Here is a 24,419-nt window from a genome sequence, read left to right as displayed (position 1 = left end):
CTCTAAACTATGGACAAAGGCTGTACTGGTATCGGCACCACATCGCCACCATTACCTCTCCGCCGCTTTCTCGCACCCGTGCCGGTTTCTGCTGCAATTTTCCGTTTAGATTAAATACTGTTCAAACCTAGCGTTCACCTTATTCGGCTGGAGTGCCGATGCCTTAGCCCCGCCTAAAGGAACCAAGTGTAGTCTCTTGCATACCTAGTGCGTGGTGCATGTCTGCAACATTCCTTATAAGCTCGTGCCAAACACAACCAAGGGAGGAGACATGGAGAGGACAAGAGAAACAAGTACCCCGCCTTTGGCACACGCTGCGAGCTACCGGGAGCAGCTTTTCCGGGAAGCAGACAAAGCGATGATGTCGATGATTACAATTGTTATTAATATCAATAAATATCATGAAGATAACAGCAGTGCTGGATCATGACGTGTATTGATAGATGAGTACCTGTGCAAAGAGGCTCAGAATGCGATTTCGCAGCGATAGCTTTTAGTGCCAATTCTCTCGTTTCGTGGCATGTAGAAGTGTCCTCATAGCAAGACATATAAAATCATTTAAAAAGCGGCAATACTGTTAGAGGCGTGAGAGGCGACTTCAGCTTCGATATAAAGGCAAGCTTTAATGCGCATCGCCTAATGTTACCAACATGCTTCGATGCACCTCTCGTCAGAAAGAATATATCGGGTAAACCGGGCAGTCAATGAGTGCCAGACTAAATGTTCATCGATCTGACAGCAAGGAGCCTACAAAAGGCAAAGGCGGAACAATTTATTCATCATCATCATCAGCCTGACTACACCCACTGCAGGGCAAAGGCATCTGCCATGTCTCTCCAGTTAACCCTGCCCTTTGACAGTTGCATCCACTATTTGGCTGAAAAATTCTTAAACTCCTCTGCCCACCCAACTTTCTGCCGCCCCTTGCTACACTTACTTTCTCTTCGAACCCACTCCATTAACCTTAAGGACCGGCGGTTATCTTGCTTTCGCATTACATGCCCTGCCCAAACCCATTTCTTTCTCTTGATTTAGACTAGGATGTCATTTACCCGCGTATGTTCCCTCACCCACTATGATCGCTTACGGTCTCTTACCGTTACAACTACCATTTTTCTTTCCATGGCTCGCTGCGTTGTCCTTAAGTTAAGCTGAATCCTTTTTGTTAGCCTCCATGTTTCTGCCCTGTAGGTGAGTACCGGTAAGATACAGCTATTGTACACTTTTTCCTTGAGGAATATTGGTAAATTGCCATTTATGATCTGGGAGAACCTGCCATATATATGCACTCCAGACCATTCTTATCCTTCTAGTTATTTCCCTCTCATGATCCGGATCAGCTGTCACTACCTGCACAAAGTAGACCTTTACCACTTCCAGCCCCTCGCTGCCTATTGTGAATTCCTGTGCCCTTGCTAGACTGTTGACATTACTTTGGTTTTCTGCAGGTTAATTTTTTAGACTCAGCGCTCTGCTCTGCCTGTCTAACTCATCATGGTTTGCAGTTCACCTCCTGAGTGACTCAACAAGGCAATATCATCAAGGAATCGCAGAATATCTAGGTATTCTCCATTACCTTTTATTCCCAACTGTTCCCAACTCAGGCTTCATAATACTTCCTGTAAACAGGCGGTGAATAGCAATAGCGAGATGTGTCTCCTGGCCTGACGCCTTTTCTTATTAGAAGTTTATTGCTCACTTTATGCAGGACTATGATAGCTGTGCAGTTGCTATAATATCTTCCAGTATTTTGACATAAAGCTCTTCAACACACTGATTACGCAATGTCTGTATGGCTGCTGAGGTTTCCACTGAGTCGAATGCTTTCTCGTAATCAATGAAGGCTATATATTGACACGAGGATTGGAAGTAGAAGAAGAGATCGCAGCCTCTAGAAGTAGACGACGCTGAAGTGTAGGTCCGTTTCTCTGGTGCCCTCGTTCAGCCGATGCAGTTCCTTTTCAGTGTAACAACTGTTACACATCTGGTGGAGGTGCGGGGTACGCTTCCCGACCTGCGTACGCCTACGAGATAAAGACGGCACTCACACCGGTCCATCAGCGCCCAAGCCGCCGCCTCCGCAGTGAGACACCTGAGTTCGGGCCTCTTGACAACCCGGCGAGGAAGACGCAGCCTCGACCAACGGTCCCACCGGAAATGGCCACAGACAATAGGTCCCCGGTGCCCATCCTCTACCACACGCCGCGAACACCGCCATCTTTTCACGGCGACGTGTACGAAGATGCGGAAGACTGGCTGGACACCTTCGAGCGGGTCGCCCGCTACAACGGTTGGATCGAAGACCGTAAGCTCCATAATGTGTATTTTGCGCTCGAGGACTCCGCAAGGACATGGTACGAGAACCACGAGAGCAACCTGTTCACCTGGGAGACATTTCGCCAAAATCTCATAGCTACATTCCCCAACGCAGGCCGCCGGGGAAAGCTGACACTGCGCTTCGCTCCCGTAACCAGCGGACTAACGAAAGCGTCCGCATGTATGTAGAGGACATGACGCACCTCTTCAAGCGTGCTGACCCATCCATGGCGGAGGAGACGAAGCTTCGCCACCTCATGCGCGGGGTCAAGCAGGAACTTTTCGCCGGTCTTGTGCGCAGTCCACCGCATACTGTTGCCGAATTCCTCACGGAAGCAACTACCATGGAGACGACGCTCCTGCAACGAGCCCGGCAATACAATCGGGATGTAAGCACACTTGGGCCCGCTGTTTCTTCGATGCCAGTAGGGAGTGATGCGGCCGTTTTACGTGACCTAATCAGGTCGATTGTCAGGGAGGAATTACAAGCCCTCCAGCTGCCTCCCAGCGCGCCGTCTGTTACATCGCTGTCTGAAGTCGTCCGGGACGAGGTGCGCCTAGCAGCACAGCAGCAACAACTGCCTGAGATCCCAAGACAGACTGAGGTCAGACCAACCTATGCATCTGTCCTCTGCCGGGCCCCAACGCCAGGCTACGACGTGAATACCGCGACTCACGCAGCGCAGCAGTCTGGTCTTTCCCGTGTGCCTGCTCGACCAGCTTATCAGCGGCCACGGAAGTGTGAAGTGTGGCGTGCACCGGACCGGGGCGGCCCCTTTGCTACCACTGTGGTGAGGCGGGACATCTTTACAGGGCCAGCCCGTACCGCCGAGTGGGTCTGCGTGGTTTCGCGCCCGGCGACCCTTGCCCCCGGAATGGCGAACGACCATTCGAAATTGAAGCTCATCTGTCGGCCCGTCAGAGGCCTGGGACATACGGTCGCTACGATCCTAGGTCGTCATCTCCGCTGCGTTACCGTTCCCCAAGCCCTCGCCGAGACGCCGGCTACCCTGAGCGGCGTTCTCCCAGTCCACGCCGGGAAAACTAATTCCAGCGGTCTCCGGAGGCAAGGCCGCTGCTGTCGGGAAAACTGAAGATCCTCCGCCGCCGATATACCGATACGCTGATTTCTCACTGGGGCAGGGTAGCGACAGCTTCTGACGCGCTTCTGATTTGCGTGTGACGATTGACGGAACTGACACCATCACTTTACTTGATACTGGGGCTGACTATTCCGTGATGAGCCACACCCTTGCCCAGAAATTGAGCAAAGTTTTGACACCATGGTTGGGCCCTAGCATTCGCACGGCTGGAGGTCACCTTATTAGCCCGGCCGGAAGGTGCATAGCCCGAGTCGGCATCGGCGGTTTCGTCTACGTGGGTGAATTCGTCGTGTTGAGCGAGTGTTCGAGAGATTTGATCCTGGGCCTCGACTTTCTACAGGAAAACGGTGCTGTGATCGATCTACACGAGGCGCGAGTCACATTTTCGGCGAAGCAAGCCGTGGCCACAGTAACACAGAAGGCCCGGGAGTCAACGCTTTGTGTATAGTCAAAGACGACGTAATGCTGCCACCACGGTCCAGTGTGCTGGTGTTAGTGAGGAACGACTCGTTTCACGACTACGAAGGTATTGCGGACAGTCACCCTTCGCTGTTGCTCGAGAAGGGTGTGGCTATCGCGCGCGGTCTTGTTGAACTGAATGACGGCTGTGCGACAGTTTTTCTGACGAATATCACGAACGAAATTCAGCACCTCGCCAAGGGAACGGCCGTCGCCTTCCTCGACGATGTGGATAGGTTGCCGAATCTGTGCCCCGTACAGGTGAATCTTCACGACGATGCCGCACCAAGTAACGCACTTCAGAAGGTTAAAATCAACCCGGAGTTGTCACCTCATCAGAAGAACCTTCTGTCGTCGCTGCTACTTGATTTTAAAGATTGCTTCGCGGCGAGCTCCAAGGTCGGACGTACGCCGGTAGCCAAGCATCGCATTGTCACCGATTCGGCCACGCCACCAGTTTGTCAGCGCCCATACCGCGTTTCGCCTAAAGAGCGCGAAGCTATTAGAACGCAAGTCGATGAAATGCTTGCAGACGACGTTATACAGCCGTCAACAAGTCCGTGGGCGTCGCCGGTGGTCCTGGTGAAAAAGAAAGACAACACGTTGCGATTCTGTGTTGATTACAGGAAACTGAATAATGTTACCAAAAAGGACGTATACCCACTCCCGAGGATCGATGATGCCCTTGACCGACTCCGGAACGCCAGGTTCTTCTCTTCCTTAGATCTGAAAAGCGGATATTGGCAGATCGAGGTGGACGAGCGAGACCGCGAGAAAACGGCTTTCGTGACACCCGACGGTCTGTACGAATTTAAGGTGCTCCCGTTTGAATTTTGCTCCGCTCCGGCCACATTTCAACGCATGATGGACACTGTTTTAGCTGGTTTGAAGTGGCAGACGTGCCTTGTGTACCTGGACGACGTGGTCATCTTTTTGTCTAACTTCGAACAACACTTGCAGCGATTGCGCATTGTCCTTCAAGCTCTTCAGTCTGCACAACTAACGATCAAGCCAGAGAAATGCCATTTCGCCTTCGAGGAGCTCCGTTTCTTAGGACATGTCAGCGCACAAGGTGTTCTTCCAGACCCCGACAAGACTTCCGCAGTCTCCAGTTTCCCACGCCCAACCGACAAGAAGGCCCTCCGACGTTTTTTGGGCCTCTGTTCGTATTACCGCCGCTATGTTAAAGATTTTTCTCGCCTAGCTGAGCCAATGACTGCCTTGACTCGAGATGACACACCCTTCGTATGGGGAAGTGCCCAAGACGAAGCCTTCGAGGAACTCCGCTGCCGCCTTCAAAGTCCACCAATACTAGCTCATTTTGACGAGAATGCAGAGACTGATGTCGACACTGACGCCAGCAATGTCGGCCTCGGAGTGATCCTCGTACAGTGGCAGGACGGCGCAGAGCGAGTAATCGCCTACGCGAGCCGCACACTTTCTCGATCGGAACGGAACTATTCGACGACCGAAAAAGAGTGCCTTGCCGTCATCTGGGCTCTCAGTAAGTTTCGACCTTACATCTACGACCGACCGTTTTGTGTTGTCAGCGATCATCACTCGCTATGCTGGCTGGCCAGCATTCAAGACCCTTCTGGCCGGTTGGCCAGATGGAGCCTCCGTTTACAGGAGTACGACGTTACGGTCGTCTATAAATCGGGTCGGCAGCACCAGGACGCGGACTGTTTATCACGAGCGCCCGTGGAACCGGCTACGCAAGACATCCCCGAAGATTGCCCTGTTCTTTGTGCCATTAGCATCGCCCGTATGGCGCAGCTTCAACGAGCAGATTCTGAGTTGGCGCCACTCGTTAAGTATCTGGAGGGTTTGAATTCTCATGTACCTCGTGTGTTTCGCCGTGGACTACAGACCTTCTTTCTGCGGCGTGGAGTCCTCTACAAGCGCAACTTTGACAGCAACAAAAAGATGTTTCTGCTTGTTGTGCCATCCCAGTTACGCTCCGAAATCTTAAGCGCTTGTCATGATGAACCATCCGCCGGCCACTTGGGGGTTAGTCGCACACTGGCAAAGATTTGGCTTAAGTATTACTGGCCCAATTTACTCCCATCCGTGCGTAGATACGTAACAACATGCCGGGATTGCCAACGGCGCAAATCTCCTCTGAAGCCAGCCGGCTTTCTGCAGCCCATAGCACCACCAAAGACCCCTTTTCAGCAAATTGGCATAGACCTCCTGGCCCTTTTCCGAAGTCGACCAGAGGCAACCGGTGGATTGCGGTCGCGACAGATTATTTGACCCGATACGCTGAGACCACGTCACTTGCAAACGGTACTGCTGCTGAAATCGCCGACTTCTTCGTCCACAACATCGTCCTGCGTCATGGTGCTCCTACAGCTATCATTTCTGACCGTGGAGCTGCATTTACGGCCCGCTTCACTCAGGCTGTACTCAAGCTCACGCACACCAGCCATAGACGTACAACAGCCTACCACCCGCAGACAAATGGCTTGGTAGAACGCCTCAACAGGACCTTGACCGACATGCTTTCCATGTATATTGATATCGAGCACAAGACATGGGACGAAATTCTCCCATACGCAACATTCGCATATAATACCGCACAGCAAGAGACGACGCAGTTCACTCCGTTCGAATTAGTCTTCGGTCGACAGGTTACCACCCCCCTCGATGCTATGCTACCCGTGGACCCCCCTGACAGTGAGAGTGAACTTGTTGTCGACGTCGCCACCTATGTTCAGCACGCGGAAGAAGCACGGCAACTGGCCAGACACCGCATTCGCCGTCAGCAGCAGATCGATGCTGACCGCTACAACCTTGGACGCCGCTATGTTACCTACCACCCAGGCGACTATGTGTGGGTTTGGACACCCGTTCGTCGTCGCGGGCTGTCCGAAAAGTTACTGCGCCGCTACTTCGGCCCTTACCTTGTTGTCCGCCGCCTCAGCGACGTAACGTACAAAGTTGCACCAGCCTCGCCAGCTCGTTCATCGCACAACGGCAAGTGCAGCGACGTTGTGCATGTGGTGCGAATGAAGCCGTACTACGAACGACCCCCCGAGTGACTTTCCGGCTGCATGTAGTCATATTCCGTGATGTCAGACTCGTGGTGTACCACTTGAACACTTTTTCTCCCCGCTATTCGGTCTGACGGTAACACCGCATCGGGACGATGCTCCTGAAGAGGGGGCAGTGACACGAGGATTGGAAGTAGAAGAAGAAAGAGATCGCAGCCTCTAGAAGTAGACGACGCTGAAGTGTAGGTCCGTTTTCTCTGGTGCCCTCGTTCAGCCGCTGCAGTTCCTTTTCAGTGTAACAACTGTTACAATATAGAGGTTGGTTATATTGTGCTCATTTCTCTATAAATTGATAGATAGTGTGAATATGATCTATCGTGGAATATCCATTACGAAAGGCTGCCTGACCATTTGGTCGATTAAAGTGTAAGGTTGCCCTGACCCTAATGGCGATTACCTTAGTAAATACCTTGTAGGCAACGGATAGTAAGTTGATCAGTCTGTAACTTTTCAAGTCCTTGGCGTCTCCTTCCTTGTGAATTAAGACAATGTTCGCATTCTTCCAAGCTACTGGTACGGTCGAGGTCATAAAGCATTGCGTATACAGGGTGGCTAGTTTTTCAAGCACGATATCCCCTCCGTCCTTCAACAGATCTGCCGTTACCTGATCCTCCCCAACTGGTTTTCTTCTTTCTATTGCTCCTCAGGCTTTCTTTACCTCCTTTTTCGCTACTGGCGGGATGACGCAATGCTGTGTGCTACTGTCTCTCTCATTAACGTTCTGATTACACTGACTACTGTACAGATTTGTGTAGAACTCTTTGGCTAGTTGAACTATCTTATCCATATTGTTAATTACATTGCCCTCCTTGTCTCTTTATGCAAACATCTGGTTATTATGCCTAGTTTCCTCTTCACCACCTTTAGGCTACCTTCGTTCTTTAGAGCTTGCTCTCTTCTCTCCATATTAAACGGACTATGAAATAAATTAATCGAGATTACGTAAAGCAGACGAAATAGAAATTTCATCACTCGTCACCCCAACGCAAAAATTTTTAAGCTACCATCAATAACAACGAAGACATAGACGATGAAAACTTACGCTCCTCCTCTCCCCCCTCAACTCGTACACGTGGAGCACCAGACAAAAATAAAGAAAACAGCTCTGGGACTGGGTCCCGCCCATGCAAACGTCATCTGCTGACGCTCCTTTTGTAACTTTCGGTTGTCGCTCCTAGCACCCCAGCAGCAGTGTCGGCAGCGTGATTGCAGCACGCGCCGGGTTTCTTTGCATGTCGTCTGTTGTAGTTAGCAGAAATGGACCCGGACCTCGAGGCGCGACTGCTCACTCTTACGGCCGTGATGGGCATCGAGCCCTATGCGATCACCGCGATGATGCGGCAGAGGATAATTGAAACTATATGCACGAAGGCAATGCCCTGGCTCGCGCTTGCCCGAGAGGGTCGCGCGGTGGCACGAGCAAACGTTTTCCACGGCTACCGGAAGTGTGCCCGCGACGTCGTGGCTGCCGTGGCTCCAGCGAATGACAGCGTGTGGTGGCCTGGTGACATCATGGGTATAGTGACGTCTTTTTTCATGATTTTAGTTTCAAAATCCGTCACTACGAGCACACCAATCGGCCCGCGAATTTTGAAAAACATGGTTTTTAAAAATTGATAATAAACTGCCGGCTGAGTTCCGAAGACTCATACTTGATGTGAATTCTTCTTAGCATCATTTCTAAACCTTGAAAACATTTTGAAGCGACTTTTTATTCATTGCATAGTCACTTTAACTTTTGATATATCGGTTGCCCTCTGCTTATTTATTAACTTCTATATCTCTGCCAGTTCTATTCGTCAGTAGGGTTATGCTTTGGCGTTTCTTAATCAGATCTTTCGTCACCAGAGAAAGCTTGCCGGTATCCTGTCGAACCATCCTACTGCCTACTTAAACAGCGCACTCCGTAATGATAGCTGTCAGATTATCGTTCATTGCATGAACATCAAGACCTTCCTTGCATGAACATCAAAGCATTCTAGACCTTCCAAGAGACACCGTTCCTAGTCTTCCTGAGGAGCCTTCTTCGCTATCCTCCTCAGGAAGACCAGGAACGGTGTCCCTTGGAAGGTCTAGAATGCCTTGCCAAGAATGTAAAAGTGAGTGGGCCTAATTGTGCAGAGGTTCGTTTGCAGGAAGTGGTGAAATTCTTTAAGCAAAATGATCTCTGTCTTATGCAGGCAGATAAGATGGGAGGCTTTGTGGCCTTGCCAAGGACCATGTACAATGAAAAAGCTACATTGGCTGTTAACAAGAACTTTACTCGTGTGAATAAGGGGCAAACTAGAATTAAGACTAAAGCAATCGAGTTTTGCAAGCGTTCAGATATTCAGAGGCTTGCAAGACATATTACTGTTAGGGAAAGTGGTGCATTGCATGTTTTCTTCAGTGTTAAGACTCACAAACTGGATACTCCGTTTCGTACCATTGTGAACGAAGGTGGCACATGGCAGCACTGTGTTAGTAAATTCCTTTTAAACGTTTTGAACGTCCTCGATATAAGTGACACCTTCTCGGTAAAGAATTCAACTGACATTGTTCGTTTTTTTCAAGATCACAGTGATGTAGATTATGCCTTCCCTATCGATGTGGAAGAGCTCTTTTATGCTGTGCCTCATCCTGAACTTCTCGCTGCCGTCAAAGACTGCATAGATGAAAATGGTGCTGTTGCTTTCCAGAATGCAGCAGGCATGACGATGGATAATTTTTTAGCCCTTTTAGAGTTTTATCTTTGTAGCACTTTTATCAAATTTGACGACCAGTTTTATCTGCAATAGAAAGGTATCTGTATAGGTTCATGCATTGCACCGGTTTTGTGCAAAATCTTTTTATGATACATTGATCGCTCTTTACACGAACGTTTTAATCATTTTAACAGTGACAAAGTCCTTTAAGTTTTTTGTTATATGGACGACTTTTTAATTGTATTAAACAAACAATGTTCCATTTCAAATGAGAACACACAGATGTCTGTTCTCGATGATTTTAAACTTCTGAAAAAAGGACTAACTTTTACTTATGAGTTTCCACAGGAAGGCATTCTTCAGTTCTTAGACCTACGGTTAATACTCAAGGAGGGGCATGTTTGCTGGGCGTATACCCCTCGGGCACAAAAAGAGCTCTTGCCATACAGTTCTGCTCATTCTAAATTAGTTAAGAGAGGCGTTGTAACTCTCTGCCTGGAATCCGCGCTGCGGAGATCGTGTGTTCATAAGATGCAAGCAAGTTTCGATCAATTGGGTAGGCTGTTTTCAGCTGGCTACCCTGGGTCGGTCGTGGCGTTGGTGGCGGAAACGCTGCTGAAGAAAATGAAGCCCGGAACGCGCACGAAGCCCCTGAACAGTCAACAGGAACTGGAAGCGGTTCCCTACATCCACAAGATCACCCACAACTTAAAAAAGGTGGAAAATCAGTCTGATGTGCCGGTGGTTTTTTCAGCACCCGGGAAACTCTCTCAGCTTTGCGGCCGCATCACATGCGAAGACAAAAAAGGGGGCTGTCAAAAGAACCACGAAAAACGTTTTGTTAAGTGCGCCATGAACATTGTTTATAAGATTCCCCTGTCTTGTGGCAAAGTGTACATCGGCCAGACGGGGCGATGCGTTAACGACCGACTCGGGGAGCATAAAAGAGACCTGGCTAATCGGGAGCACATGAATCTTGTTGAGCACTGCATTGCTTGCAGAGCTTGTGAACCACGTTTCCATTGCGTGTCATTCCTAGGCAGAAGTAAGCAAAAAACCGCTCGTGAAACCTTGCAGGCATTTTTTATAAGGAAATCTGGATCAGATTGCGTGAGTGACACTTCAGTTGCCTTGTATAACGCTGAAGTCAATTTCCTATCTCGCCTAGTGCGATGACTTTTTCCTTGGCAGTTTCCAAGTGTCTTGTTAGGCTGCGCCTGTGCAGGCCTCTAGTTTTATATATGCCATCGTGGTTCCCTCAATAAATCAGTTGCAAGTTAGCGCTCCTGTTTGTCTCTGTTCTCTGTGTCATCCACATAAAGAGAGCAGGATGAGAACGGTGTACAACGCTTGTCAATGATCAAAAAGTACACTCAAGGTTTACATGCCCGGCATTTTCCCACAAAAGTTTCGAACATTCAGATAATGTAGCCTGTTGTTACGGAAATATTTGAAGTAATGTTCAATGCTTTGGAAGCGCAACAAGATCTTTCTTTTAAAGTTTCTCCATCGCTTGCATTGCATCATTTAAGAATACCATAGAAAACCGATGGGCAACATTTTGGACGATAGCAAGAAACATTAGTAGCGAGATCTGCAGGTATATTGACTGTAATAGCGAAATCTTGCACTATATGACAAAACTGGTTTCAAGAAATCTTCGTTCAAAAATGCTTCTCTGTAGAATTGTTGGCCAGCATTCACTTTGCGCCAAATAGCTGCACCAGCATGTAGTGACGTAGTAGCCCTACTTGCCAGTTATGGGTGTTTTCTTGGCGAAGTGGATAATGCTCGTCTTGATAGCTTCAAAAGCGATCCCATAGGCCCGGAAACACTCGCTCCTCACACCACGTGCCCATTTCGATCGACCAGACCAATAGAACTACAATCTGCAGCCAGCAGGAAATGCCCGGAACTTGAATTTACGATCTAATCCGTAGAATCAAAAACATTGCAAGCACTGAGGGTCAATCGCACAGCTTCCACCCTCTCTGTAATGAAACCTGGACAAGGCTCGTTCACATTTCAATTAAGGCGAAATGAAAAGTGCGCCTATACTTGAAGTTTACGCTGCGCGAAAGACAAATTGTTTACTGGTTAGCCACTGTGGCGCTTCAATGGCGACTATGCAGTTTTTGCAGAAAAAGAAACAATTAACCTCTGGACTTCATTCATGTTTATAAGAGAAGTGCACGGATTTCCATAACCGAGTGAATTGTGGCCCTCACCTGTATGCCTTCGGTCCGACAATAGGCGGCAATTGTTCACCTGTAACATAGAGCCCTGGAACAAAGTAACAGTGCAGATAAGTTCGGAGCATTGCAGACAGTGGACCCTCTTAACAAGATGTTCAATGTTTCCGCCTGCACAATAAACTTGTCGCCAGCCACGCTAGAAGTGCCTTGCTCCAAATCCACTCGGCCTCAGCCAGCCCAATTTTTTTTTTTACAATGGCAAAAGGGGCTTTAGAGCAAAAAAGGTCAAAACCCGGTTGCCGGTGCCTTTAGGTTAGCAAATAATTTAATCAGCGTGAATTTTGATCTATAAGCTACCACTATTTCACACGTATGAAGGGAAGTGCTAGAGATGCTACAAGCGCAGAGTTTCTCCATATATGAGAAAAAGCTGACATCTACCACGGAAATGCGCAGAAATGCCGGAAACATGAGCTTTTGTATTTGGCTTGGCAATCGTTAGGCATGGATTCAACTACAACATTCACCTTTCCAGCGGCGAAACCTCGAAGAAGTGCTGTCAAAGGTTCCACACGAGCCTGGCGCCTAATTGGCACTGGCTTTAAATTTATCGAAGTGAAAAATTGCATGTTTGAAGTAATTTATTCTGCGTGCAGCGGTAAGCATTTCGGCAAAGCCTCCACATGTATACCGTATCCGAGGCAGAATACACGTTTTCGGCCGAACACAGCAAAGGCAGATTAGAAGCCTCGTCTTCCAGCATTCTCTACGTGTATGAAGCACTGCTCAAGAAACTTGCGCAGAGAGTAGTGTGAGTTCTCAATGCAGAACTCTAGACCGCCATGTATAATATACTGCGAAACATGGCGTCTCCCGTTTGAGCTCAAGTCCTTCGCTTTCGTGTATATTTTTGTCAAGATGTACCCTCAGCATCACGTGCAAACGAAACGAAACTTTGTTCATTCAAAGCAGCTCATAAGAGTAAGAGTCTGCTTTTCCAATTTGAAACGCAGTGCTTTAAATTATCCTGTCCGACTCGCCGAGACGGTGCAATATAATCAATGCACGCTGTTTGTTCCTATGCTTGCCGCAGCTCTTTTTGCCGGTTTCATGCATTCGGTGTTTCAAAGCAATCAAGTATCGAATACAATGCTGAAAATACACAAATTTCTTCTCGAATGAATGACAGGCGTTTGAACCAGTGTCCTTGTATTGCAGTCTCTTACAAGATATCTAGTGTTTTCAGTGGCTAGGTGCGAAATAAGAGGAGGCAAGGGGACCACGACACATGTTTCTGTTAGTCATCAGCATATTCGTGTGCTTATTATATATACGAACGAGCGTTCCTGGGTTTTTTTTTCTCCACCTTAAGGCGGAGCTTAAGTGTCCTCTGATTTAGGGTGTCTTTTAAAGTGTCACTGTGCAGCCCAATCACGAGAGCTACAAAGCACACCTGATTGCAACAGAGCGTGTTCGGTGCCAGGAAAAGGTATTGTAGTTTGGGAGCGTTTGACTCTCACGTGATGAAAAGAGGAAGATACAAATATGTCAGCCTGCTTCCGAGCATCACACGTAACATTATCCGACACTTTGTAATTCTAAAATGAATGCGTAAAAATCGTCACAGCTGCACATTTCGTTCCTTTCTTGATCAGCCAGTGCGAACACGACGAAGTGCTCCTTTTTTGCAGCGGTCGGCGCAAAAAGTTTTCATAATATTAAGCTGCTTGAGTTGGGGGAAGTAACCTTGGGTTGATAATGTAGCACTCCCCATAAGTGTTAGTGCATTTTTAGCTTTTTGGATGCTAAAACACAATTCACCAAAATGCTGACTACTTCAGTGAGCCGCGGCTGCCAGAGACAGTCGGCGCGCGGCTGGGTCTCAGCTGCATCTTCCTCGACATAACGTATCTCCGCCTCGCCTCAGCGCATTTCATTTGTTTTTTGGGCTGGTTGGTATAGCATACCGAATGCCGAAACCACAGGTGAGGACAGCGACTAAGGAAGTTGACACGACAAGCGTAATCCGCGGTCAACAGCCCACCTGCGGGGTCGCAGTCAGCATCAACTTGCGCAACCTAGACACCAAAAGCAGAACAAAAAGAGATAAATATCGTGGACATACAACCTACTACGATTTTGAATGTTCCGTTTTTCATTGTGCGCATGGTGGCGTAACCGACCTTTATGCTCGGCACTGCTCCCAAGGGGAAACGATGAGGCATTTTCCGAATACGCCTGGTCCGGGTACTTGGGTAATCTCCATCTCAAAGGGAACCGGAAGGTTACTCAGTGAGGATTTTGAAGTTGTCATGCTGTCGACAATATAAATTACGAATTCACCTGTTATGAAGTGCGCAAGATGTTTGAAGGTTGCGGTTCACACGGCTGAACCTAGCAGGGTTAATTCACGCCACAAGTATCCTTCGTTGCTTTGTGTTCAGCACGCCTTCGCTCTCCCGCGCTATACCTCTGGGAACTTTCGTTAAAAGAAGTTTAAGTTCATCGAAGTATCCTACCACTGCTATTGCTGCACTTGAAGCAGGAAAATTTCACGCACACGCATATACTGACATCTCCCCACTGACATCTGTGGAAGCTATGTACTGGTATTGCAAATGCAGAAAGATATGTGGGAAAAAAATGGCAGGCACCGCTATGGGTCACATTCTATAGGTAATGGCGCATAGGAAGGATGTGGTATCGGTACCGCTGACTGTTATTGCTTATTACAGTTTTGGTCGTCTTTAACAAGAGGAAACCTTCACACGGTTCGTGCACCTTAAAAGACGCCGCTTGGTTCCAGCGATTATCCACACAACTAGCCGCTTGTCTCAGGTCGGGCTGTCAGCTCACTGTATGCTCGTGACGCTGTATGCTGTGTGCCGGGAGATGCATTAGAGCGTTCCGGCCATCTTAGGGTAGGTTTCTCACGACAGCTTTGAAGGAAAGAATGAAAGTATTTCCCAACAACAACAGAAAGGTTCGAGAGGACAGCCACAGCCCCGCACGCACTGCTTCTTACAATAACTGCCGTCTGAATAACAGCTAGTACAGTAAAAGCTCGTTAATTCGAACTTCACGGGACCAGGGAAAAAGTTCGAATTATCCGATGATCGAATTATCGAATGGCCTCGAAAAAACTGACAAGAACCATTTGCATTGCGGTACATGTACAGTATTTATTCGCGTAATGAACCCACTCGCATAACGGACCCACCAACCCCCGATTTTTGCCTAAGAATTTGAAAGAAAAAAAAGCGTCATTCGTAAATGCTTCCCTCCGTTTCGCACCCTCATGGTCCACAACGCATTTCTTGGCAGTGCACCAAGATGCTGCACAGCGACCTTTTGATCATAGGGGGGGGAGCAAACTTGGCAGAGTTCCAGCGCTTGTCTGGTTGCGCAATTAAGCCTCGTTTTCAGTACGTTCCCCTTATCCTGCCATGGGCGATCTGACCGCGTGGTTCCGTTGGCGACTGATATGGGTGGAAGGATGGACGACACTCGCCAAGGGGAAAAAATAGTTTTTCGCACGTAATTTGTATACTGCCCGTCTGAAGCCATAGCCTTCCATGGGCGTTGGCTGGGGCCGCGCCGACAGTGCTTATCCGTATTTCCAAATTAATAGGGCTCGAATTAATGAGTGTTTACCATATTTACTGGCGTAATGAAGCCACTTCTTTTCCAGAAAAATTGACATCAGTTTGGGGGGAGGGTTCATTATGCGGGAAAAAAAAGTTTCCAACAGATTTTTTTGGAAGGGTCGAGATTGCATATATCTCCGTGCGTCCTTCCGTCATCAACAAACGCACGCAGTCAGACACGTTCGTGCCGGTAATGTTTAGCATCGTTCAGTTTGAAGTGCTGTACACCGGCCCTGAAGGTCAGGCGCGCGTTTCTTACTGCGGTTAAAAACAGGACAGTGACGAGTGTCTAATGCGAATGGTTTTAGAGTGCACGTTAGCGAGTGCACGTTTGAGTGCATGTTATGTTATCGGTAGCGGCAGGAGCTTGGCGCGCTCGCCCCCCCCTTTTCCTTGCTTCCTGTTAATACGTTGACGAATTCCCTTTGTTTTATGAGCCTTGCTGTCAAGTCGCTGCCAAGCGAAAGGGGTGGCAGCCTTTCTGTGCCTCCGCTGTCTGTACCTTTTCAAGACAGAAATATATTTGATTTGAATTGATTCAATAAATATATTGCCTTTTCGCGATACAAAGGCAGCGCGATGGTACTGACCCGCACAGATCCGCCAATTGGAAATATAAACATTAAATATAAAAAGGCAGTGCCTTTTCCAGAAGCGCTATCGACCAGCTTCGCATCGGTACACATGCCTCAAATGAAGAGGTCCCTGACAATGCGGAGGCCCTTTTCATGCACTAAGGATATGTACATAAAAGCAAGCGCCCATCCCCTTTTATCCACAGTTTAATCTCCCGGTGATTCAGGCAATGTATCGCTGTTTGTTCACCTTTCGCCCAGATGCCCTCGCACAGAAAGGTCCACCGTCCCTGCTGGCATTCAAAGTGTTCATAATCACGCACAATCGAATTAGCTTAGACTTGAAGAGGGAACGAAGCTAGTGAAGAGGAAGTTCACTAACGAGTTAGCAGGGGGAAAATAGAGGAAATCAGGATTTCGCTGCCGAACCAATATTCAGCTTTAACTGATGAAGACGATCTTAATGTACATCTAATGAACGATAATCTGACAGCTGTCATTATGGAGTGCGCAGTAGAAGTAGGTGGTAGGACGGTTCGACAGGATGCTGGGAAGCTATCCCAGGAGACAAAACATCTGATTAAGAAATGCCAAATCATGAGGAGGCCTAATCCTACCGACAGAACAGAACAAGCAGAGCTATCGAAGTTAATAAACAAGCGCAAGGTAGCCGGCATAACGAAGTTGAATTGGAGACTATCGCGCATGCTCTAAAGAACAGAGGCAGCCTAAAAGCTGTGAAGAGGAAACTAGGCATAGGTAAAAACCAGATGCATGCATTAATAGACAAGGAGGGCAATGACATAAGGAATATGGATAAGATAGTTAAACTAGCCGAAGAGTTCTATGCAAATCTGTACAGTAGTCAATGTAACCAGAACGTTTATGAGAGAGACAGTAGCCCGCACCAATGAGTCATCCCACCAGTAACGAAAGAGGAAGTAAACAAAGCCTTAGGAGCAATGGAAAGGGGAAAAGGAGCTGGGAAGAATCAGGTAACAGCAGATCTTTTGAAGGACGGAGGGGAGATCGTACTAGAAAAGCTAGCCACTCTGTATACGCAATGCCTTCTGACCTCGACCATAATAGAAGCTTTGAAGAACGCAAACATTATCTTAATTCATAAAAAAGGAGATGCCAAGGACTTGAAAAATTACAGGCCGATCAGCTTACTCTCCGTTGCCTGCAAGATATTTACTAAGGTAATCGCTAATAGAGCCGGGGCAACATTAGACTTCAATCAACCAAATGATCAGGCAGGCTTTCCTAAAGAATATTCCACAATAGATCGTATTCAGACTACCAATAGGTGATAGAAAAATGCGCAGAATACAACAAAATCCTATACATAGCCTTCATTGATTACGAGCAACCGCTTGACTCAGTGGAAATCTCAGCAGTTATAGAGGCATTGCAGAATCAGGGTGTAAAAGAGCTTTTTATCAAAATACTGGAATCTATATATAGCAAAATGGCATTCCTCTGGGTCAGTTGGTATGAATCCATCTTTGGGCCAGTGTGAACTTTGGGACGCACCAACGTAGACAGACACATTGAAAGAGGGAACACCGTAGCTACCATAGTCCTCCATAAAGCCAGCAAGAAAATGCCAATAAGGAAGGAAGACATGATCTCGCCACAGTATTCCCTGCCTGTTTGCAGGAGGTATTCCAAGGCAGGAATTGAGAATCATCAGAGCAGAGCTGGCAGCCGTCTGTGCGACTGCTAACCATATTGCTGTACTCATGCAGGCATTTTGACATGGTTCCATCAACCGGCACAGGACCATTTTACCCAACGCAGCACCAACGCTGGATTCCAGAACGTGGCTGCAGAGTGATCTGTGCAAGCAATCAACCAGGAATTTCGCGCCTGCACTGAAGGCTTACGACGCCCCTCCAGCAACCCGATAAAAGCAGCCAGCAACAACCACGGACACATCAGAGCAGTTCTGGCAGCCGTCTATGCGACTGCTAACCGTATTGCTGTACTCATACAGGCATTTTGACACAGTTCCATCGAACGGCGCACGACTATCTTACCCAATGCAGCACCAACGCTGCATTCAGGAATGTGGCTGTGGAGTGATCTGTATGCAAGCAATCAACCAGGAATTTCGCGCCTGCGCGGAAGGCTTACGACGCCCCTCCAGCAACCCGATAAAAGAAGCCAGCGACAACCACGGACACATCAAAGCAGTTCTGGCAGCGGTCTATGCGACTGCTAACCGTATTGCTGTACTCATGGGGGTGGGCACACACACGTTCGTGTGAAAGTTTATTTCATTGCATTTTGTGGTTGCTGCACTGCTCTGGTACCTCTTTCTTGTTGTCTGTGACAAGTTGGTCGAAAACTTGTTAAAATGGGGGACGACGAGGCTACGCAACTTGACAACTTTGTCAAGACACTCGCAGACGAGGCTCCCAAAAGCATAAAAGAAGTTACTAAGCTTCTAATGGAAATGACTTCTAAATTTATGGAGGCCGTGAGTGAAATCAAGGTCACAGCAAACAAGTTGAGCTCATCTAGCAATGCTGTACAGACTGAAATAGCAGCAGTGAAGGAACCAATGGGTTTCATGAACACTGCCTTTGAGGACTTCAGAACAGAAGTTAAAACTATGAGGCTTGAACTCACAGAAGTAAAGAATAATCAGGAAATTCAGCAAGTAAACAAGAAGCTGACTAAGGAAGTGAAAGAGCTAAGGGCACAATTGGTTGAACTGAAGCAATACAGCAGAAGGAATAACATCGAATTGAAAGGAATCCCTGAAACTGATAATGAGAACCTTGGTAGCATGATGACACAGGTATCTTCCTACATACAGGTTGAGCTTTCTCCTGAGAAAATTGACGTGATACACCGTGTTCCAACGAAGTTGAAGGGACCTTCCAATGTAATTGTTAAGTTTAAGTCAAGGTCCCCACGTGACAATCTTGCAAGCTGTGAAAAAGAACAGGCTAAATACTTCCGTGCTTGGCTTCCCAGAGAACGATCCCGTTTTTGTCAACAAACATTTGTGTCTGGAAAAAAATGTTTTACTCGGCAAAGCTATTGGAGTAAAGCGTGACAGAGGCTGGAAGTTCGTATGGGCGTCTGAAGGCAAAATCTTGATGAGAAAAACGGAAAGCTCGAAAGTAATGCACATAACTTGTGAAGATGACCTGGAAAAAATTGCCTCATTACCAATGCCTTGTGTTTTTGTACCTGTTTGCTCTTACAATGCCTTTGGCCATAGAAGATGATGACCTGTTAAGCAGAGACAAAAATACGTCAATATTTTACTCTAATATCTGCAGTGTAAGGAAGAACCCGAACCTTCTAGTGGCTTCTTTGACAAGATATTCCCAATCTTTTGATATTGTAGCACTTACAGAAACCTGGCTGCAAAAAAGATGAGAACGTTATGCTTCCCTGCTACGTTATGCTATCTGATCCGAGAGAGTCAAGAAACCGTGGTGGTGGTGTTGGCTTTTTCTAAAAAATAGTTTGCCTTTCTCGTTTCTGGCACCAGTCACCCTCAGTAATACAGACATAGAAACACTGTTCATAAAACTGCCCTGGTCTTTCACTGTTGGAGTTACTTATTGTCCACCAAATTCACGCCTTTCGCCCTTTCTTGATAAACTTGAAGGAATTTTTGAAACAACTGCTACACACGTAGAACACATAAATATTGTTGGCGATTTCAATATTGATACAAGTACTGAATGCCACAAGGATTACGTGAACCTGTTAACATCGTACAATTTCTGAAACATGATTAACACACCCACGCATGTAACTACCTACTCTTCATCTATTATTGATCATGCATTAACAAATTATACCGAATGGGAGACGCGCTGGGGTTTTTTTACAGCGAACCCATCTCCGATCACCTCCCACTTTTTGTTGCTATTGACATTGATATACAACCAGAGCGTGAGAGCAAGAAGTACCTATCTAAAATAGATTACGCCCTTCTGCGTGAAAATTTACTGGTCGTCGACCCCAGTGTAATGTAGCATGACGACATCGATACAGAGTTTAATAACCTAATAGACACGCTTTCGTGAATGGTTACTAACTGCAGCAGAAATATTAGTGTTCGCTCTTATGAAGCACCACTATGCCCTTGGATGACTGAGCCAATCCTCGCCGTTTTAAAAGAAAAAGATTCATGGTACCGCAAATGGAAGCCCCCCCCCCCCCCCAACACAAAGATAATGTTTACTATCTAAACCAATTTAAGAGCCTGTGCAACAGATCCGCGTCAATGATGAGGGCCCGAAAAAAGAATATTACACGCGTCTCGTTGAACAGGCTTCCGGCAATTTGCATCAAGTCTGGAAAATAATAAATGAAGTCGCTGGCAAAGCCAGTTAGCGCCGTGCTCTCCAGGAGAGAATAGATGGCAATACTACAGAAAGATTTAATTCCTTTTTCACCATTATCGGCCCGTCCTTAGCTGCTCAACTCAATGAATCACAACAACAAAATGCTGCATCCAATCCAGCTCTCAATACTTTTGGAATGCTTGAAATAGAACCCGAAAAAATTACATCCATTATTCTCAGCTTAACAGGCAATAAATCTGCTGGACTGGATGGAATTTACCCACGTATACTTAAGAAAAATAGTGATATCTCGGTACCCATCTTATGCAAACATTTTAATCATTGATTAAAATGTGCAAAGTACCCATCCGCACTAAAGATTGCCAAAGTTGTCCCACTATAGAAAGACGGAGACCGATCCAATCAGTCAAGCTACAGACCCATTTCTGTCCTAAGTGCTATTAATAATATTTACGAAAACATTCTAGACAACAATATTTTCAAATTCTTAGAAAAGCATAACTTACTCTGTTAACAGCAACATGGATTTCGAAAACATCATTCAACGGCATCTGCTGTCCTAAGCTTGACTCAATTAACACAGCATTACATGAAAACAAACTGGCCGCCATTGTATTTGTTGATTTAAAGAAAGCATTTGATACCGCGAATCACAGTATTATGGTCCACAAATTAAACCATTATGGATTCCGCGGTGAAGTCTACAGCTTTATTTCTAGTTACATCAAAAACCGTCAACAAGCTGTAGTTGTGAATAACATTACATAACTTCAATATTTACAGACCGGGGTTCCTCAAGGATTCGTTTTAGGGCCCATGTTGTTTTTGTTATACTTGTATAATTTGCCGAAGGCCCTAAGTTGCTCTGATACTTTAATGTATGCAGATGTCACTGCGATCATAGTTACAGCTGACAACCATGAGGATTTATAAGCAAAAACAAATGCAGAACTGAAAAAAGTTTCAAGGTGGTTTTTAATAACAAGCTAACAATTAATTCAAGCAAAACCAAATATATAGAATTTAGCTCATGAGCAAAAGTCATTGGCAGCAACCAAATTAACATTTTCATTAACGACCACTCACTTGAATGAACACACTCACTTAAGTATCTTGGTGTCATTCTAGATGAACATCTTCACTGGAAAAATCAGGTTAGCGCCGTCTGTTCTAAGTTGGCTTCTGACTGTTATGCCTTATTACAGGCCCGCGATCGTTTTTGATACACATACACTGCAAACTCTTTATTTTGCCCTTATTAACAGTCATTTAATATACTGTTTAGAATCATGGAGGTTGACATACAACACTTACCTTGATCCTATCCAGCGATTACAAAAACGGGCTATCCGAATTACAACACAAAGCAAGTATACCGAGCCAAGTACACCACTTTTCAGTTAATCAATATCCTTCCTTTTGACCTCTTGCGGACTTCAAAGATAGCGGTGTGTAAACAACATAGTAAAATATAATCAACCTTTCAATGCCTCCCTGTTGCGATCGCTCTCCTTCTCGACTGACAAGATACCTCACACATAGTAACTTTAATCTGCCACCGAATAATAACATCTACAGCAAAAGGTTGGTGCAGTTTTCAGGAGCCAAGGTTTGGGATCCTTTACCCCCAGAAATAAAACAGTCCCATGAAACAAATAAAACATTAGGAACATAATTTATGAGCCTTATTTGACCTCTGTAGTAGTCGTTTTCGGTTTGTATTTCCACTACAGTGTTGTTCTTGATAGATCTTTACTCATTCTGCTGTAAAATGCACATTATTTTGTTTTCTACTCATTGTATGTGGTATTTTGGTCTTTCGCCATTGATTTTGTGCTTTTCATTTTACACAAGTGCTGTGTCATTGCCATTAGGTATTTTTTTCAGAACCCCACGCTAGCCTCTGGCTATGGGTTCCGGCAGTGTTTTGATAATTTGTATGGCAAGATTATGAATAAATGAAAATGAATGAATGAATGAACTGTTGGGGACAAGAGTTCATGGAGAATACCTAAATAATCTATGATTCGCTGATGACCTTGCCTAGCCAATCACTCTGGAGCTGAACTGCAAATCATGATCAATGAGTTTGACGGGCTGAGCAGAACGGCGGGTCGAAAAATTAACATGCAGAAAACCAAAGTAATGTTCAAAAGCCTAACAGTCTAGCAGCAGAACAGCTGTTCACAATTGGCAGAGAGGTGCTGGAAGTGGTAAAAGAATACGTCCACATAGGACAGGTAGTGACAGCTGATCCGGATCACGAGAGGGGAATAACTAGAAGGATACAAATGGGGTGGAGCGCATATGGCAGGTTCTCTCATACTGTGAATTGCAGTTTACCAATATCCCTGAAGAGAAAAGTGCACAACATCTGTATCTAAGCAGTACTCATCTACGGGACAGACACGTGGAGGCTAACGAAAAGGGTTCAGCTTAAGTTAACGACAACGCAGCAAGCCATGGAAATAAAAATGATAAGTGTAACGTTAAGAGACCAAAAGTGGGCAGAGTGGGTGAGGGAACAAACGCGCATTAATGACATCCTAGTCGAAGTCAAGAGGAAGAAACGGGCTTGGGCAGGGCATGTAATGCGAAGGCAAGATAACTGCCGGTCCTTAAGGGTAACGGAGTTGATTCCAAGAGAAGGCAAGCATAGTAGTGGGCGGCAGAAGGTTATGTGGACGGGTGAGATTTAAAAGCTTGCAGGCATAGGGTAAGCGCAGCTGGCAAAGGATAGGGTTAATTGGAGAAACATGGCAGAAGCCTCTGCCCTGCAGCGGGTGTAGTCAGGCTGATGATGATGATGATGATGAATCAGGCATGTTCGTAGCTTGCACACGCTATCAACTGATTACAATCTACCAGCTAAGGAGTGCAGGATTAGCTTCTCTTCACCTTCTTTCGGTGGTAGATGTCTCCATTGAAGAGCAAGGCCACGATGTTTTGTCGGCGCTTGCTGGGCGAGTAGTTCACGTTGTTCATCCAGTGGTTGTGCTCTTGTGGGCGGCCGTCTACCACGAAGAACTCTCCTCATCGGCGCACCTGCGCAACGCAATGGTTCAACCATCTAAACGCTGACGCCAAATTTTTTCACCACTGTACTCACGTGAGACAACAGACACAAAAGAATGTGGCGTTAATTTTAAGTGTCCGGAAACGGGCCAGTATATTGTGTTCTAATCTGACAGTTCTGTCACATAGGCATTTCGAAGGCATTCGAAGCGACCAGTCCATCCACTGTAAGGCCAGTGAGCGCTGTTACACGGTTTCTGTGGCCATCGAGACACCGTTAGCGTACCGTGTACCCTGTTAATGTTACCAAAGTACCAGAAGCCCACCCACCGCATGAGAGCATGCGCTGATTGGCCCAGATGCTGCAGGACCGCGCATAGCCTGCCGGGTACCTGGCGCCATCTGGCACCGTCAGGAAGATTTCACATGTGCATTGGCTGCTTGTGGGCTCCCAGTAGCATTTCTTTTTCAGCGCAAACCCAGCCAGGCAACTGCTCATTGGCTCTCTGTAATGTACACGTCACTTCTGCTGCAATTTGTAAGTAAGCATTAAAGTAAATGCTTGCTATAAGAAACTTTCTTCAGAGACATTTTACATGCACAAGAAATTGTAATAAATGTATAAACCTAGGCTGATACGTTGAGTTTGGTCACATGACTAGTTAGATGGAAAGGTGGCGGAGATTTGACGTGCGAGCAGGCGCGAGTGCCCACAAAGGAAGGGAGACGGAAAAGTCGCGAGGGCCACAACACAGCTTGGACAAACAGTGCAGCGGCAGAAAACCAACAGCAAGACCGTAGAAAAATGAAACAGGTGGAACCACGGCGTCGTTCGCTTTAGCGGAGGGCGACATCATAGTGGCGGAAAAGCGCAGAACTGCAGGGGCCGCACCAAAATGATGAGGCCGAAACCTAGCCACTTTTTCCTTCAGCGGCCAGTGGTAGGCACTGTAGGAAAACGTGCGTTGAGTAAAGAAAACGTTTCACATTATACACATGCGAGATACCTTCGCTGCCAGGCAATGCAGC

The 24,419-nt window shown here is 46.7% G+C and overlaps 2 protein-coding genes across 5 annotated transcripts in view; one reads left to right on the top strand and one right to left on the bottom strand.

The window, feature by feature from the left end:
- Positions 1-24,419, top strand: part of LOC144132307 (uncharacterized) — a 327,162-nt gene that overhangs the window by 251,892 nt on the left and 50,851 nt on the right. The window lies entirely within an intron of this gene.
- The window catches only part of LOC144112684 (uncharacterized), a 56,846-nt gene that overhangs the window by 25,692 nt on the left and 6,735 nt on the right, over positions 1-24,419 (bottom strand). The window contains exons 2-4 of one of the 4 annotated variants that reach the window (XM_077645505.1): positions 23,721-23,896; positions 23,274-23,420; positions 11,847-11,901 (exon numbers count right to left, since the gene is read on the bottom strand). In XM_077645505.1, the coding sequence (XP_077501631.1) occupies positions 11,847-11,901; positions 23,274-23,360 (142 nt within the window). In that variant the 5' untranslated portion in view covers positions 23,361-23,420; positions 23,721-23,896. Of the gene's footprint in view, positions 1-2,519; positions 3,453-11,846; positions 11,902-23,273; positions 23,421-23,720; positions 23,897-24,419 lie in introns of those variants that run through there. The other 3 variants (XM_077645504.1, XM_077645506.1, XM_077645507.1) reach the window with 3 other exon arrangements.

This window comes from Amblyomma americanum, chromosome 1 (genome assembly GCF_052857255.1).
Source record: "Amblyomma americanum isolate KBUSLIRL-KWMA chromosome 1, ASM5285725v1, whole genome shotgun sequence".
In the NCBI taxonomy this organism is placed as follows: Eukaryota; Metazoa; Arthropoda; class Arachnida; order Ixodida; family Ixodidae; genus Amblyomma; species Amblyomma americanum.
The sequence above is the reverse complement of the archived record's forward strand: the minus strand, read 5'-3'. Positions and strand labels throughout refer to the sequence as shown.